Genomic DNA, 18003 nt, shown 5'->3' with positions numbered 1-18003 from the left:
GCGGGGAGGGGGTGGGTATTTCAATTTGTCACACAACAAAGATTTCAGTGTGTGGATGTAAGTGTGTTCAAGAAGTATCTATGAGCTTAGTGTCAGTGAAATTTAAACACTCAGTCCAGATGAATACACACATAAAACAAAGGTAAATGCTCCAGAATTCCTTCATTATAACAAATGTACTATCCAAGAGAAAGACATTACAGCAGCAGCATGTTAGAGGTTGTCACGGGCTAACAATTATGGAAGTGGCTCAAAAATAAAATGATCACAAGTTCAGGAGCAATTTTTATAAATGAAGGTTTTTTTAAAAGTGTTTTTATTTATTTATGTAAGTGTCCAAAAAAGAGTGAGTCCTTTATAGATATGATTCTTAGTTTGAACAATTGTGTAATTTTTAAATAGAAATACTGATCAATGTTCACAATCTGGATTGTGTCTTTTTAAAATATTTCTAGGGCCTTTAACATGTCTAATTATATTTTAGTAAAATCTCCCTTTTTATAGTTCACTATTTTTATTACATATGCCTTATATTTGCCTTGCTGTTTTATATATTTTATATATGTAATATGTATCAAAATGCATTAATAAAATTAAAACCAATGGAGGTATATTAACTGGAAAGGTCTAGTTTTCATGAATTTTAGTGATGTTTAATTTTAAAACAGTTCATATCATTTTACCAGTGAGGTGGAAAAATCTGAAAATGAAAAAAAATATTTTTGTTCGTCAATATCCGAGACAACTAGGAAGATCTTCAGAGGAATGTGATCTCTATCTCTGGAAAACTTGTCTAACAGAACAATTCTATGTTGCCCATAACTTGAGCATAGATAGCTTGCTTAACTGTGGTTCAGTAAAAAATAAAAGCAGTTGTTCTTCAGAGATTGAGGATAATCAAGTTTTTGCCAAAAAATATCTATGACAAGTAAATCCTTAAGAGAATCACTGGAAGATACGATTGCCTACCACTGAAAAGTCAAAACTGGCATTTCAGTAGTTAAAAACACCCATCAATCCACCAGTTTTAAAATTACAATTTAACTAGCCAGTTGCTTTGCCAATAGGTGCATCTTCTGAAGGTCTACATGCACATGCTGGAGGAGCATCTGATCACACCTGGAGTGAACTCTCTAAACAAGGCAACAAGAAATGTAGGCACAAATTGAAAAGGACAGTTTGGATTTCTGATGCTGGAGTTGGTAATTGTATTTGGTGGTGGTATATTCCCCCAATATATTATACTGCATGTGCACATCATACATAAACACATTATTAATGGGAAATAAAAGATGCACATAAAATCTCATTACAAAATACCCAACTTTATCTGACAAAGTCTTTCTTTTCAGCACCTCCTATATACCAACACATAACACAGAGGCTGAAAAGTGTGATCTCTATTGAATACAAAATTGGTAAGCAATCATCCACACTAGATACACTTGGCAAGTTAGTGAACACATGATCACCTGAAAGTGATATTCACGCAATGAGGCATACATACACCTGTTACTAGTTCAAAGTTAGTAAAACCTCAGACTGAACACAGCCAATTTCACATAAACTAAAACTGACATTTTTCAAAGGATTGCCTACAGCAAGATCAGAGTTACAACCAAACAGACTATGCTCATTTATGGTAAAAATGAGTGAGATGACTTCTTGATAAAATAAAGACTGGCAGTTCTAGCAGTAATAAGAAAAGAAACAACTTCTAAGACCCACAGCATTTTGGTACTAAAACCTTAATCAAAAGGTAAGTAATTTTGTTTTGGCCTGGGATTGTAATACATGTATAATTGCTTCCAAAAAGCACAAACAAAAGAGCTGAAAAGGGATCAAGTCCCAGAGAGACCATGGCAAAATCAAGGAGGATTTATTTGAATTCAGAGAAAACTAATTTACTATTGATTGCAACTATAGATTTGTACTTTCAAAACTAATCTATATCAAATCTGTAAATCTTTAAATCAAGACTTGGTATCTTTCTAAGGGCTTATCTACATATGGGGGAAGGAGGAGTGTATGTCTGTGGATTAGGTTTGTGTTCACAAACTGCTGCAGAATAAATATTCCAAAATAATTGTATCCACATGGCCGGGTTTTATCTGCATTGCTCTGAATCAGTGAATACACGACAGTGACTTTTTTCAAAGTAAGCACTCAGCATTCTGGGAAGGTATCCATAGTGCTTTGTGCCCCGGCTGTGACAGCACCCATATTCATCATAGTTGTATCATTATATGATTATGACATAGTTATGATGCATCTTGTACAAAATGTGCCATGTAAGGTGCTATGAAAAATTGTGATTTTTTAATACGATTATCCTATTTGTGTGCGTGTATCATTTTTATATCTGAAGTTATGAATATTGACTATGTATCTGTATTTCAAATGTGGTTACACCTGGGTAACACCCACTAGGCAAGATGCTTCCAGTCTAGATAGCTGGTTGTGAAGGGCCTGTTCAAGGTAATGGGCAATTAAAGGAAATAGTAGGTCTTAGAAGAAGCTTATCCCCCACCTGGTGAGCCTTCCTGAGAACGCTCCGGACAGCCTATGAGTAATGGCTGCTATGACTCAGCACAGCATGCAAGGGTATGTGACCAGACCACATGACCTTGAACTGCATTTTGGTATCTGTATTTTTTCCACAAACCAGGCTGGAAACTTAGCTTGGAACAAAGGGTTCCAGCCATATGGAAAAACTATACAAGGTGGGGAGTGACATCATCTCAGACTCACTCCCCACACAAGAGAACTCTTGAGGAACTAAGACAGCTGGTCCCAGGCTAAAGGGATTTCTAACATATATATGGAAACTTGGTGGACTGCTTGTATCATCAGTCAGGGTGAGAAATTGCTAATCCAAATCCTTTCTATCTAGTATATTAGGCTTATTTTGCAGTTTTTGTTTTAGATAATCTGCTTTGATCTGTTTGCTATCACTTATAATCACTTAAAATCTATCTTTCTGTAGTAAATAAACATGTTTTATGATTTATCTTAACCAGTGTGTCTTTAAGTGAAGCGTCTGGGAAAAATCTCAGCTTGGTGCATATCTTTCCCACATCGAGGGGAAAGCAATCTATATTAATGAGCTCGTATTGTACAGATCCCTTTGCAGTGCAAGATGGTATAATTCTGGGTGTATATCCAACAAGGCTGAGGAGCTGGGAAATTAGCTGTTGTCTTCTGTTTGTCCTTGAGTGGCTTAGATAAAGCACTCAGGTAGCTCAGCTGGGTGTTTGACGCCACCTGCTGTCATTTTGGGTGATAACACGGCCTGGAGAGGCTAGCTGAATCACCAGCAGAGCAGTGTGAGAAGGAGCAACACAGTTGACTGGTTAGGAGGCACAGCAGTTCCCACGGCTCCCAGACTGCACCTCAGGGGTGACAACCCATCACATAGCGCATGCACATGGCACTGACTTTTCTCAAAGCAAGCGCTCAGCATTCTGGGCAGGTATCCCATAGTGCTTTGTCCCCCTGCTGGGCTCTACAAATTCTGGATTTTTTCTCATGGCTCACTGTGGGATACCTACAGGAAGCCACTAGAATTCTGGCACTTAAGATCAAACTAAAATTCCCATAATTCTTCTGTCTTTTGCTGTCAGCCAGGATGTGGGGGGACCTCACTCAGTTACTTGCTACTGCCCAGGCACCAATTAATACACAATACTTGATGCACACACATTTGTAATCATACACCCAGGAAGATTTGGAAGCTAGCTGCCATGCTGCTGAGCCAGATTTGGTAGAGGAAGAAGTGGAGGAGATTGGACAACTACCCATGGATATAATGTTTCTGGGGCAGTTTCACTTGATTCAATGCCATTTCTGGGCTTGAGAAACCAGCATTGACTATTGGGCAAGGACAGTGACCTGGTCCTGGGATGGGCAGCAAAAGAGGCAAAATTTCAGATTGACACATGCCATGTACATAGAGGTCTATCCAGAGCTCACCCTGAAACTGCACTAGCATCACACCAACATGAAACCTTCCCTCACTGTGGAAAATGTGTGGCCATAGCCATCTGGAAGCTCACCATCTCCAACCGATACTGATTATATTATTACGATGGTGTTGTGATTCCCACTATCATTCTGGGATAGCCTGCTTATCCTTAATTTCCCTGCCTTATAAAGCCTTTTATTGGACACTTAGGATGGCAGAAAGGACCTTTTTAATTATATTCTGAGTAGCTACAAAATGACAATGGAGTATGTATTCGTAAGGCTGAAAGGAAGATGACCTTGTCACATAGTGAGGCTGGAGACTCATGTCACAACTGCTTGCTGTGTTTTGCATACCATCTGTGAGAGGAAGAGAGAGCACCTCACTGACAGGTGGGAAGCAGAGATACAAAGAGTTTCAGGCAGCTATGAACAACCAGTGAGGCTTCCTTTGCCAATTACAGCAAATCATCAGGGCCACAGGTCAGGGCTGCCCTGTGCTCCTTTTCTAAGGCTAGGAGTTGAAGTGTTGCAATGTAATTTTATTATGCACTGTGGCATGGTTTCATAACTCTGTATACGATTTTACTCAAATAGAAGATTATATGGTTTTTAAAATGGGTTATACAACTGCTTGGGGTGTTTATCATTTATGGGATATCTGGTGTTTTATAAGACTTTGATCAGTAAAAATTATTTTCACTAAACAGCGCAAATAAACACCATTTATAGAACAAAACTGCAAACATTTATTGATTCTAATCACAACATAAAACAAAGCAAACGTTATACAACATTACAGTGAAGATGTGTAACAAATGCCTAAAAGTTCTGAGTTTGTACAAATGTTTGTGATGTACTGGTCACATGCATGTGTAGGTACCTGTTGCCTTTGCCTTCTGGTATAGGACAGGGTGGGAAGAAACCATCATTTGTGGGTGTAGGAGTTAAGGAGGGCTCCCAGCATTCACTGTTTTCAACATCCTGGGTGGTGGTGGAGGAGGGACGGAAGTGCCTGTTTGAACTTTAGAAATGGTACTGCTGCTCCCAGTACACATGTTCTCCGTGGGTTGCAGGACATGGTAAGGACTTTGGTTGCAGTGCTGAGCCAAAACATTGCACCAAAATGTTCTCCATCAAGACTAATTTTTTACATCAGGTCCAGAAGCTGTTTTTGCCCATCCCTGTCTTTCTCAGTGGTTTCCCTTGTCAATTCTGTGTCATCTTCTCTCTCAGCAATGACAACTTCTCAGTCCTTCTGTCTCTCTGCAAGGAGAACATCCCTCCACTCTTCTGTTTTCTTAGACCTCTTCTGGGATGCTGACAAAAGTTCCCAAACATTTCAGTTTTGGTCTTTTTTTTCCCCGGAGATTTGCTAGGCATTTTGCACTTGGTGACATGCCAAAATAGAGCACTGTCTTTGCCTTAACTTCTGTTTTATATCACCTGCCAACCTGCACAAAGCATACAGCAAAATAAATAGTGTTCTGCTGTAACTGTTTTGAACTTAAGTAGTTAATGCTGAGAATCTTATTTTCAGCTACCCAACTATCTTATGAACGCTATGCATTTTTAGTATTTCACTTTGGGAAACAGATCTCATAAAATGCTAAGGTAGTTGAAATTTCTGGGTACTGCTCAAATTGTGAAGTGAAGTGTTTATTGGGGGGAGGGGCTTTTGCATTTTTCTTCCTGTAACTGACATTTCAATAAACATGCCTACATTACAAGGGCTTTTAAAAAAAAAAAGCATGACTGCAGAGCAATAGCTTGACCAGGGGCAGAGGGGCCAGTGGTCAACCAGTTGGGAAAAGGAACATGAAAAGCACAGGAAAGGAGTGTTGGGGGTGGATGCCAATAAAGCAAATAGCTGTGGAAACTGAAAATATCAAGGAATTATCAATCCCCTTCCGATCTTAAATTCCCAGGCCCAGATACCAATTTTTAGAACACAGCATAGTGGGGAGGGAGGGCTGGAAGCTGGCAAGGTTTGGAAAGGCTCTTAACTCCTGGTGGTGCCCACTGGACAACCAGAACAAAAGATTTTTGAAGTTACCCATACAATTTTATTATAATATAGGCTAGAATACTTACTGGGAGAGGTCTCCTTCCCAGCACCTGGGTTTTGGGAACTGTTTGCTTCTATGGGTTTGCCTTAGGTTTTCATGTAGGGAAAAGATCCTGGCTTCCACGGGAAATCTGGTCAGGGTAGGAGACTGTGTTCTCTTTGATGCCTTCAGTGCTGACCATAACATACCAGGGTTAGGTGGTGGCCTTCCTGGAAAAAATCTGATCCTCAAAGTAGGGGTGAGTACTTGGAGCACTGTTTCTGGTTTTTTAAGGGGGGGGGTTCCCCATAATTCTGCAGCTGCCCGTTCCCAGTGTGGCAGCAGTGAGAAGTCCAAAGAGTGACCCCTCTTAGTTATTTGCTTTGATATACGGTACACTAGTATATCTTGATATTATGGTATCTGTTGTTAAGTCAGGACTGAACTGTCTCCTCTCCCCAGATCACAAGGAAATCCCTGACCCTCTGCATGGTTCCATGCTCATGTAATGCTCCAGAAGTGCATCATCACAAGTGGGGTGGTTCCTGGCTAGCGGTGAAATCCAGCCAACATGACCCCAGAGAAGTAGAGATGACACAGGCAAACATACTATGGTCCTGGTGTAAAGCAATGTAGTATGGGATGGCAGTGAGAGGACTGAAAAATTAATCTGATACATAGGTGCATCCACATAAATTGAATTTAATCTATTTTCAAAGTGGATTATCCAATTTGCACTAATTGGCCAGTTAATTTGGAAGAAACTTGTGTCATGCGTACACAGGGCATTTTAATTTAAAAAAAGAATGAAACACCTGATCCAACCGGGTGTGTCTGAGCCCTAAATTTTAAGAAAAGTTATGGGTTTGATGCAGATATTACTGGATTAGGTTCTATGGCCTACGTTATGCATGAGGTCAGAATAGATTACCACAGTGTTCTCTTCTGGCCTTAAAATCTATGCAATTACAATTTGCAAGGCACAGAATACCACAGAGTTTGATTACTGCCAATTGATCCAGCAGGAATCCATTAGGGCCTACTCTGAGGTGTGTACACAAACTGGTAACAGGCTAGACAAATGAGCTACTCACACAGGTAAAACAAATCTGACAAAAATTTATTCCTTGCCCCTTTTGGATCAACAATACACAGCAATAGAAGGAATGAGTTTGCCAGTACGCATGTTAATGAGCAAACAATGATTTTACCTCACATAACATCAGTATCCCAGCAAAGCATATACCAACACTATATATACCACTGGAAGAAAGGCAAAAAAACAAACAAGTTTACCGTAACAGACATATAAAGCTGTTGTGCTAGATAACCAGTCCAAATGAGAATGAATGTTAAAAAGCTGGAAGCTAACAGAATCATTATCCCCATAGAAGCATCAGAATTACATATTGTGGAAATGAACAGTGGAAGGTGCTAGAGAAATGTTCATGTTACTAGGAATAAGAGAAATCTCAAATCTCTACTGATACAGGAGAAAGGTGAAAGCTTGTTTCTCCATGGAACAGATAAGGCAACAAAAATCTGCATCACTGCCAGCAGACTCGTTACAGGCACTAATATCACCAAAGTCCCCAAATGCAAAATAGATTCAGTAAATAAATTTCAGTATTTTTATTCAGAGATTAAATGACCTATGTAATAAAACATACACCTCTACCTTGATATAACGCTGTCCTTGGGAGCCAAAAAATCTTACCGCATTATAGGTGAAACCGTGTTATACTGAATTTGCTTTGATCCACCTGAGTGTGCAGCCCCGCCCCTCCGGAGCACTGCTTTACCGCATTATATCCAAATTTGTGTTATATCAGGTGGCATTATATCGAGGTAGCAGTGTATTTGTTAGTTATATTAAAATGTTGACAAATTCAAAACAAAAAGTAGGCTCCAGAGCAATAAAGAAAGAGGACAAAATTGCAAAATATTCCTACTGGACAGAGGCAGCTAATTTTTTTCCCCAGCATCTTTCTACGGGTCAACTTTCCAAAATTTACTGTATGAAAGTTGTATCATGAGATCAGACCTCTGGAGATGCAGATGACCAAATGTGTCACACCTTTGCAAGGGTTACCAAGAACTCGCTAAATGGAGGGCAGAGTTGTTTGAAAATCCAACTACATTTCAAATATTTCTTAAAAAAAGAGATGAAGAATTTGCCCATCACCAAACAAAATTTCCTTATTATAACAGCTCAAGCAGTATTTAAATATGTAGCAAACCTCAATTCCAGATATTCCAAGTGAGAATAAACTTAATCCATACTGTACATCCCTGTGTTGCATAGTATTCATTTAATTTCCAGGAACCTTAGAAATGCATACAATCAGCCACTGCGTTTCATTTCATTACTCAACATTACATTTCAAAACTGGGTGAGGCAATTGTCAGTATGGTTAGCTGGATATTTTACTTCAGCTCTCATCAATGTACGGTTTGATAATAGATTCTTTGAAAATGAAGAGCCAAATATTTAAAAGAATGTTGAAGCTTACTGAACAGAAACATATATAGTTTTTAAAAATAAAACTAAACCAGTTCATCAGGATTATAGAAATTCCCTGACAATCCTTCTCTGTCTGAAATTCTAATTGTTTCAACAGTATTTAAGCACTGGGCAGGGACTCTTTTCATTCTGTGTTTGTACAGCGCCTAGCACAATGGAGTCCTGGTCCATGATTAGGGTGCCTAGGCGCCATGGCAAATAAAATAAACAAAAAACAAACAAATAAAAAGAGTTGGTCCTATATATTGGTATGTATTTCTTCATAAACCATTACTATATATCTCCCATTGTTTCTTGTGATGATGTCCTGTTCTAACACTGACATATAATTCATATGACAGAGAGTCATAGAAATTAGTTATAAATAAGAAGTGAGAAATGATCACTTTTACTGTGACACCAAGGGAGTCTATTTCCTCACAGAGGTACTTGATCACACTTTCATAATCATTCTTCATTGTGAACACTATTTTGCTTACCTTGCGTGGCTGAAAATCATACTTCACACAATGTTGAAAACCTTTTCCTTTTGATTTCAGTGATGTAACTATTAAGCAGTTGCCAACGAAATGAGCAGAGTACCCAACTCCTTTGCTAGTGCGAAAACTGAAAAGAAAGAATAATTAAGGACAAAGTAATATAAAACTCTCAAAGGGAATTTTAGGCACAACCCCCATTAAATCTTTATAAGCAATACAACTTTTGAAGCACAGAGCAAAATATTTTCCTTTCTTTTAGATAATTATTAGCTGATGTATCAGGGAAAACAGATTAAATACATCTACTCACATTAATCTAGGTATTGACAATATTAAATCTCAGTGTCTCAAAAACAGCAGTTATTCTCATAAAACTGCTGAGAGGTAGAAAATATCTTCACTTTACAAAGAGAGAAATGTCGTACAAAGACATTAAGGGCCAGATTTTTTCAAGAATTTAGATAGATGCCTACAGGTAATTTCAAAAGAACCTAGGCAGCTAACTTCCATTTTGGGAGTCAGGCACCTTAGTGCTTTGAAATTCCCATTAGGTGCCTAAATTCCTCTAAAAATATGTCCCTAACTAACCACTAGGAACTGAACCCAAATATCCCGAGTCCCCATTCGATGCCACAATCAGAAGATCATTCTTCCTCTATGTTACATATTATGCATCGTATCATACATGTAGGTCAACAATTAGGTGCCTAAAATTAGGTTCCTAATCCATATTCAGACACCTAAACAGAAGTGACCTGATTTTCAAAAGTGATGAGCATCTACTAACCCCTCAATGCGCTATGTCCTGTGACATTATCTCTTCTCAATTCTGATTTCTCTGACTCCCTGTATCATCCTGTCCCCTACACATCTCATCTAATTTCTTTCCCGCTTTGCTTTCTAACATGACTGAATTACCCTATCCTAAAAAAGGCTCTTTTACCCCATCTGCCACTCCATCTACCATCCCTTTTCCTCCTCCCCTTTAAATCCAGGTGCTTTGACAATGGTGTTTTTTTTTCTTTGCCTTGACTTCTTCTCCCCCCAGCACACTCCTCTTAAGACTTACCATAAGAATACAAATGACAGTGCTTTTTAGTCATTTCTATCTTCAGCTTACATTCATCCCTGTGCTTTCAATTGTCATTTGCTCCATCTCTGGGCTTTCTCGTTTTTATATTCAGCCTACTGTTCTACTTTCCACAACTTCATCAGGAGCTCTTCCATCTTCTGCCCTTGCCCATTTTTCATCAGTGTCCCAATGGATTTTGTCCTTGGTCCTCTCTTCTCCTTCTACAACTTATTCCTTGGGAATCTCAACTGCCCAGTCCCACATATGCAACTCTGTCAACTACCAACTAAAGATTTAACTCAGTAAAAACCTCTATTTCCTCTCATCCAAACTCTCTTCTGTCTCTATCATTATCAACAGCTCAATTATCCCATCACTCATCAAGGCTCACAAACTACATGCCATATTCCAAGACAAAAAAACTATGTTAAATGCAGTTAAGGTTGAGACTACATATCAGTAACTTGAAAGGGAAAATACATTACGGGGATTAATTATCCCAAATGCAAGCATTAAAACCCAAAGGAATTCATTGTTAAGATTATGCTTTAAAAGAAATCCAAACATATTAAGGTATGGAAATACACAGTTCAGGCAACCAAACAAACTTCACTCTTCCTGATAGCAATGCCATGTCAGCAATACAATTATGAAAACACATTAGTTTTTGTGGTCCCAGATTGCATTAAAATGATTTTTAAAAGACATTTTTCATATATTTTAACCCCATCATGGTGTTCACTACAGGACAGAGTCAAAACTGTTTGGTTACCTTTTACTGTGCACAAATACTTCCAGTCTTCCTCATAGGGCTGACTCGTTACAACTAATAAAATTGTTGCATGCAAGATAATTCCTGACCTGACTCTAACTGTATTATAACAATTAGATAGTAATTAATAAATTAGCTTAATTACAACCTACTTTAATCAAATATAGCCTAAGCACAAAATTGCAATTAACTTTAACTCTGTGGAAAGTTTGAAGAACCTATGTTAGTCTGTTAAGAAAATCTAGGATGACAAAAAGGCACACAGATTCTAAATTTCTTAAAGGATACAGTTTTTAATTAGTTTAACAAACTAATTAACAGCTTTGCTTTTCAATTCTTAGAAAATTCATTCTGTACTCAATGAGTAAGTGCTGTAAGTTTAGGGAGGATATGCTACATTTTCCATGCATAATAAAGATAATGAATCCCTGCTTTAAGCGCAAAAGATCACTCAACCTTTACTACAGAGTCACAACCAGCCCCTACACAACTACAATTCATTCTCTCTCCCTTATATATTCATAGATTATTAAGACCAGAAGAGACCATTGTGATCATCTGATTTTAGTCTGATCCCCTGCATAACAAAGGGTATATAGCATTTCCCTGTAATAATTTCTGCTTCATGTCCAATAGCTGTGCTCGCAGTAAAGCAGCTCTTTTAGAAAAACATCCAGTTTTGATTTAAAAATGTCCAGTGATAGTGAATTTACCACAACCCGTGGTAAATTGTTCCAATGATTAATTCTCCCCACTGTTAAAATGTGGACCTCATTTCTACTCTGAATTTGATAGGGTGATCTCTTCCACATAGAATATGCTTGAGTATGCTCAGTTTTGGCATTCAAATTTTTTATGAGATTGCACTCCCCACTAGCTCATCCGTGTGGGGTCTTTGCCTAGGCAGCAGGAAGAAAGGAATCTTAGCTCCATTAAGGGCCCTCCCCTTGGGTTGGGAGAGGGGGAAGCATCACCTGAGCTGGTGAACTGCCCAGAGGGGCTCAGATAAGCCATTGGCCCCTGGACACTTTGCTGGGGAAGGTATATATGCCCTGACCTCTCCTGTAGTATACTGCGGTACTGTCTCTTGAAAATTAATCATGCATAATCACCGGAGGGCCTCCCCACATAAGGGATCTCTCACATGATGCAAGCACACTTAGAGGTCTGCAATGCATGCTCAGAGTCTATAGGAGCCATCTTGGTAACTATCTATTAAAAAGGGTTGTGATATAAAAAGACAGTTACCTTTTCTGTAACCGGTGTTCGAGATGTGTTGCTAATGTCCACTCCATATTAGGTGTGTGCGCTCGCCACATGCACTGATGCCTTAAGTTTTTTCTAGCAGAGAATCCGGGAGGCGGCTCTGGCTGGCGGCCCACATGGCACGATGGCACATATATGGCGCTGCGCAGCCCTCTCCCCATCCTCAGTTCCTTCTCCTCCAAGGGGGGAAGGAGGGGGGGAGGGGAGAATGAATATGCACACACAACAAACAAAAACACCAAAAACAAAAAACACACTTTTTTTCTTTTTTCTCTTTGCTCATATCCATTCCATGTTGCATATCAGAGGGGTAGCTGTAGGGTCTGGATCTGTAAAAAGAGAGTATGTGGTAGATTAGATATAGAGACTAACACTAAACAGATGGATTGCAGCATGACAACAGAATACATGATTCGAAGAGTGGGTATTCACCCGCAAAAAGTGCTAAAAACAAAATGCCACAGCTGCTTACCACTGTATTTCTTATTTCCATTTCCATGACTCAAAGGTGGGTAGGAGTTCACGGATGTGTAGATTACAACAGAGCTCTGCAGATCCCAGTGTCACCCCTGGCTTGCTAAGTGATGGCATAATGAACAGTAAACGTGTGGACGGAGGACCACGTTGCAGCTCTACAGATGTCCAGGATAGGGATGTGCGCCAGGAAGGCCAGCGAAGATGCCTGCACTCTCGTCCCCAAGCAAAAAACAAAACAAAAAAACAAAGCCAGAGTGACACCACCAAAGGAGGGGGGGGGGGGAAAAGGAGTGCCGCCCCTTGAAAAGTGCCGCCCCAAAAGGGTCAAAATGCTGCCCCTTGAAAAGTGCCGCCTCAAGCACATGCTTGGAACGCTGGTGCCTAGAGGCGACCCAGCTCTCATCGAGTGGGCTCTAACGATTGGCAGCAGCGGAATCCCCACCAGGTCACAGCAAGTCCTTATGCATGAGGTAATCCAAATGGAAATCCTCTGTGAGGACACCAGGTGACACTTCATCCTACCCGCTGTAGCGACAAAGTGTTGAGTCGATTTATGGAAAGACTTGGTACATTCTAAGTAAAAAGCCAAGGCCCTCTGGACATCCAGGGCATGAAGACACCTCTCTTTAATGGTCTTGTGCGCTTTGGGACAGAACCCTGGGAGGAAGATGTACTGGTTCATATGGAAGGTGGAGACCACCTTTGCCAGGAAAGCCAGGTGGGGCTGCAACTGAACCTTATCTTCGTAGAAGACCATGTACGGCAGTTCCAAGATCAAGCCTTTAATTTCCCGAGACTGGTCTTGCCGATGTCACCGCCACCAGGAATGTGACCTTCCATGACAAATGGGAAAGGAAGCAGGAACCCAGTTGTTCAAAGGACAGGCCAGTGAGCCTAGGGAGGGCCAAGTTAAGATCCCTCTGTGCAACAGGAGCCCGCACCTGCAGGAAATCTCTTTCCAGCCCTCTCAAGAATCTGACCATCATGTCATGGGAGAACACCGTCTGTCCTTGGATCGGCAGGTGAAAAGCGGAGATCGCTGCAAGATGCACTCTAATGGAAGAGTGTGACGGGCCCAGGCTCCTCAAATGGAGCAGGTAGCCCAGGACAGCCTGTATGGAGGAATGGGGGAGAGACGCCCCATTCAGATGCCCAGCAGGCAAACCTTGTCCACTTGGCCAGGTAAGTCAGTCTAGTTGAGGACTTCCTACTTTCCAGCAGGACCTGTTGGACTCCTTCCGAACAAGTCCGCTACTCTGGGTTCAGCCACGCAGCATCTATGCTGAGAGGTGAAGGAACCCAAGGTTGGGGTGTAAGAGCCGACTGTGGTCCTGCGACAGCAGGTCTGGTCGGCTGGGCAGGGACCAGGGAGCGGCCGCTGACAGGCTCATGAGCATGTCGAACCAATGACAAGGCCACACTGGGGCAATCATGATAACCTGTGCCTCGTCTCTCTTGATCTTTGCTAGGGCACTGCTGATGAGTGGAATTGGAGGGAACACGTACATCAGGCTCCCTGACCACAACAGGAGAAAGGCATCGGAAAGGGAGTCCTTGCTCAGACGCTGTTGAGAACAAAACCTGTGGCATTTCCTGTTCTGTCTGGTGGTGAACAGGTCTAGTTGGGGAGTTCCCCACCTTTGGAAGATCATGCAGGCTACCTCTGGATGGAGTGACCACTCCTTGTGAGAGGAGAAGTCCCTGCTGAGCTGGTCTGCCAGCATATTCCTGACGCCGGGAAGGTGACAAGCTTCTAGGTGGATTTCATGGCTGATGCAGAAATCCCACAGGTGGAGCGCCTCCTGACAGAGAACCGATGAGCAACACTTCTTCTTACCTGTTGATGTAGAACATTGAGGCTGTGTTGTCCGTCAGGACTTGTACCAGCTTAACCCACCAGGTGGGGCAAGAAGACTCCACATGCCAGCTAGACTGCTCAGAGTTCTTTGACATTTATGTGTAACCATGCCTTCTCCGGGGAGGTTGCTGAGATGTGCCCCCCCAGCCGAGGTCCAAGGCATCTGACACCAACTCAATGGAGTGAGGAGGGCTGTTGAACGGAACTCCCCAGGACTGTCCTGCAGTCAGTCCACCATCTCAGCGAAGAAAGTATTGCCTGGGGAATGGTAACAATCTTCTCTAGGGGGTTTCAAGACTGGGAATAGACTCACACCAGCCATTGTTGCAGGGGCTGCATCCAGAGCCTGGCATGGCAGAACATGCAAGTGTATGCTGCGATGTGGCCCAACAGGCGCAGATAGACCCTGGCTGTAGTCAGAGGGAACGCGGAGACTTCCGCGATGAGTTTCACCAACATGTGGAACCTTTCCAGCTGCAGGAACACTCTAGTGCAGGTAGAGTCAAGGATCACGCCGATGATCTCTATCTTCTGCACTGGCACTAATGTCAACCTTTTGTTGTTCACCAGTAGGCCCAGGGAGCGGCATGTGGCTTGAAACTCCACAACGTTCGTTCAGACTTGAGACCTGGAGCCACCCTTGACGAGCCAGTCGTTGAGGTCCGGGTAGATCTGGATACCCCGACACGTGAGGTAAGCCGCTACCACCAACATGCACTTGGTACACACCTTCAGTGCTGTCGCCAGGCCGAATGGGAGGACTGTAAACTGGTAGTGGTGGGGCCCCACCATAAACTGGAAGAAGTGTCTGTGTCCTTGAAAGATCGCTATGTGGAAGTATGCATCCTTCAAGTTGAGAGTGGCATACCAGTCTCCCGGATCCAGGGAGGGGATAATAGAAGCCAGAGACACCATGCAGAACTTTAGCTTCTGTAGGTACTTGTTGAGGTCTCGCAGGTCCAGGATGGTCCGCAGACCCCCCTTGGCCTTTGGGATTAAAAAGTACCAGGAATAGAACCCCTTGTTCCTGTATTTGAGAGGAACTTCTAGCACCACACCCAGCTGTAGTAACCCCTTTACCTCCTGCACGAGGAGACTCTCGTGAGAGGGGTCCCTGAAGAGGGACAGGGAAGGCAGGTGGACAGAGGAGGTAGAAAGGAACTGGAGGGTATAACCCCATTCCACTGTGGTAAGGACCCAGCGGTGCCAAGTTATAGCAGTCCACACTGGGTGGAAAGGGGAAAGGTGGTCAGAGAACACTGGGAAAGATGGATCCAGGGAATAGTCTGGTAAGTCGCCTTTGAGCGCACCCTCAAAACAACCGTTTGGCCCCCTGCTTGTTACAGGCAGAGCCTGACTGGGCAGAGGATGGAGGCGGGTGGTTCAGGTGGCTCTTGTAACCCTTGGCTCATTTATGGGGCTGGTCCTGCCGAAGCTGGCTCGTCTGGCCCTCAGGCTGCTGCAGTTTGAACAGCTTAAATGCTGAGACTGGGATGTAGAGATCCAGGGTTTTCAGGATGGTGCAGGAGTCCTTAAGGCCATGCAACTTGCTGTCTGTTTGCTCCAAAATAGGGCCCCACCACCAAAGGGCAGGTCCTGCAATGACTGCTGGGCCTCAGTGGACAACCCATAGAGGAGCAACCAAGAGGCTTGCCGCATAGAGACAGCAGACGCCATGGTGTGGGAAGCAGCATCAGCAGCATCCGATGCCACCTGGAGGGCCACCCGGGCCACAGTTGTGCCCTCATCGAGGATCACTCGGTATTCCTTCTTGGAAGCCTCGGGGAACAACCCTTCGAACGTGGCCATGGCTTGCCACATATTAAAGTCATATCAGCCAAGGAGGGTTTGGTGGTTGGCCACTCTCAGCTGAAGGCTGGAAGACCAATAAACCTTACGTCCAAAGAGATCCAGCCTCTTCATGTCTTTATTTTTTGGGGGTGGTCTTGGGTTGTCCTTGCCTCCCCTTGTGGTTATCCGCCTCAACCACAAGGGAATTAGGGGCTGGGTGGGAGTATAAGTACTCATGCCCTCTGATTGGCAGGAAGTACTTGCATTTGGCCCTTTTAGAGATAGGGACCAGGGAAGAGGGGAGTCTGCCACAGGGCATCAGTGATTTTGGAAACCCCTTCGTGAAAGCGGAGACACACCCTGGCAGGAGCTGAGGAGCAGAGGACGTCAGAGTCTGAGGGCTCTTCCAATTCATCTGACCTGATGCCCCAGGCTAGAAGCGACCCTCTTCAATAGTTCCTGGTGCACTTTGGTGTCATCCTGAGGAACTGGGTTGGGGGACCTCGTGATAGCTTCATCCAGTGACAACGAGGATGATGCCAGTGCTGCGGGAACCTCCATGTCCATTGGTGGTCCAGCAGCTCGCTCCCCTGGGTCCTTCTGGGCCTGTGGGGATTTACCCCCTGAAGCCTCGAGCACAAGAAGGGGACTGGATACCAAGGCCACTGGCCTCTCTGAGGTGGCTCTTGTCCAATTGGTACCGGTTGCTGCATCCCGAAGCTGAGCTGTCCAAGCGAGACTGATCTGGTTGGGCTCTCAGGGACTGACGGTGTTCGGCGGATCTGCAGCGGATACCCAGCGATCCACGCCTCATGCTACTCAACCGATACCGGGACATCAAACGGGACTGGGAGCTACCATGGGTTGCTTGCCAGGAGGATCAGCCTAAGTAGGGTGACCTTCTTGGAGACAGGTGAGGATGGCCCTTGGAGAAGGTCTGGGCCAGTCCCGGAGTTCTTGCTGGGTGGTGCATGCCTCAGAGTCTGCGCCGATCTACCAGCAAGGTATGCCACAAGTCCCTCTATTGGTGCCCCCGGTGTGGGGACCGAAGAGGGCACTGCTGAGCCTGCCTCTCTAGTCCTGAGGCAGGACGATTTCAGGCAGGCGAACGCTGGTGGGACGTCCCTCTCAATGGGAATCGGTACAGCTGAGGTGGGGAGACACACGTAGGTCTCACCATGGGTCTTCCCCAAGATGGGTATTGCGGGAGCTGGTGTGGACGGCACCATGAGCATCAAGATCTCTTGAGGTGCTCGAAGAGCTTCAGGCATCGACGGCTCCTGAAGCTGCCTAGGGCCTGCACCGCTATCTGTGGTTGCAGGCAAAGCATGGGATGGGCTGCACCACTCGACTTGAGGTGGAGCCCGAGTTCCCAATGGGGGCGTTAAGCTGCCTGGCATGGGTTGTGCCTCTTCCCCAGCCCTCTCCTTTCCCTTACGGGAGTTAGGAGATCTTCCCCTCCCAGTCTTTTTTGGCTTCTTAACCGGAGCCATGGAGGGGGACCAATGCCAGCTCATGGTTGGTGCCGTGGTTCTCAGTGTGGTGTTGGACCGCTGCTCCAGTGCCAGAGTGAGTGCTGACTTCACCAGGAGCACTTTCAGACGGATATCATGCTCTCTCTTCACCCTAGGTTTGAAGGACTTGCAGATACGGCACTTGTCATTTATGTGCCCTTCGTCCAAGCACCTTAGGCAGCTGATAGGTGGATCACTGATAGGCATAGGCCGTTTGCAATGATCACAGGGCTTAAAGC

The 18003-nt window shown here is 43.7% G+C and overlaps 1 protein-coding gene and 1 long non-coding RNA gene across 10 annotated transcripts in view; one reads left to right on the top strand and one right to left on the bottom strand.

Annotated features, from left to right (window-relative positions):
- The window catches only part of NBEA (neurobeachin), an 831523-nt gene that overhangs the window by 652389 nt on the left and 161131 nt on the right, over window positions 1–18003 (bottom strand). For all 7 annotated transcript variants that reach the window (XM_039530859.1, XM_039530876.1, XM_039530902.1 and 4 more), the window contains exon 6: window positions 9015–9141. In XM_039530859.1, the coding sequence (XP_039386793.1) occupies window positions 9015–9141 (127 nt within the window). The remainder of the gene's footprint in view (window positions 1–9014; window positions 9142–18003) is intronic.
- LOC120401234 lies at window positions 1556–16368 on the top strand. 3 transcript variants are annotated; one of them, XR_005596322.1, is made up of 3 exons: window positions 1556–1759; window positions 15030–15152; window positions 16032–16368. It is a non-coding gene; the product is annotated as an uncharacterized LOC120401234 (long non-coding RNA). The 3 variants fall into 3 exon arrangements; XR_005596321.1 differs by lacking the exon at window positions 1556–1759 and adding an exon at window positions 2363–2604; XR_005596323.1 differs by lacking the exon at window positions 1556–1759 and adding an exon at window positions 14507–14955 and having other exon boundaries at window positions 15033–15152.

The sequence above is a fragment of the Mauremys reevesii genome, linkage group 1, assembly GCF_016161935.1.
Source record: "Mauremys reevesii isolate NIE-2019 linkage group 1, ASM1616193v1, whole genome shotgun sequence".
In the NCBI taxonomy this organism is placed as follows: Eukaryota; Metazoa; Chordata; order Testudines; family Geoemydidae; genus Mauremys; species Mauremys reevesii.
This window is presented reverse-complemented; position numbering and strand designations above follow the sequence as displayed.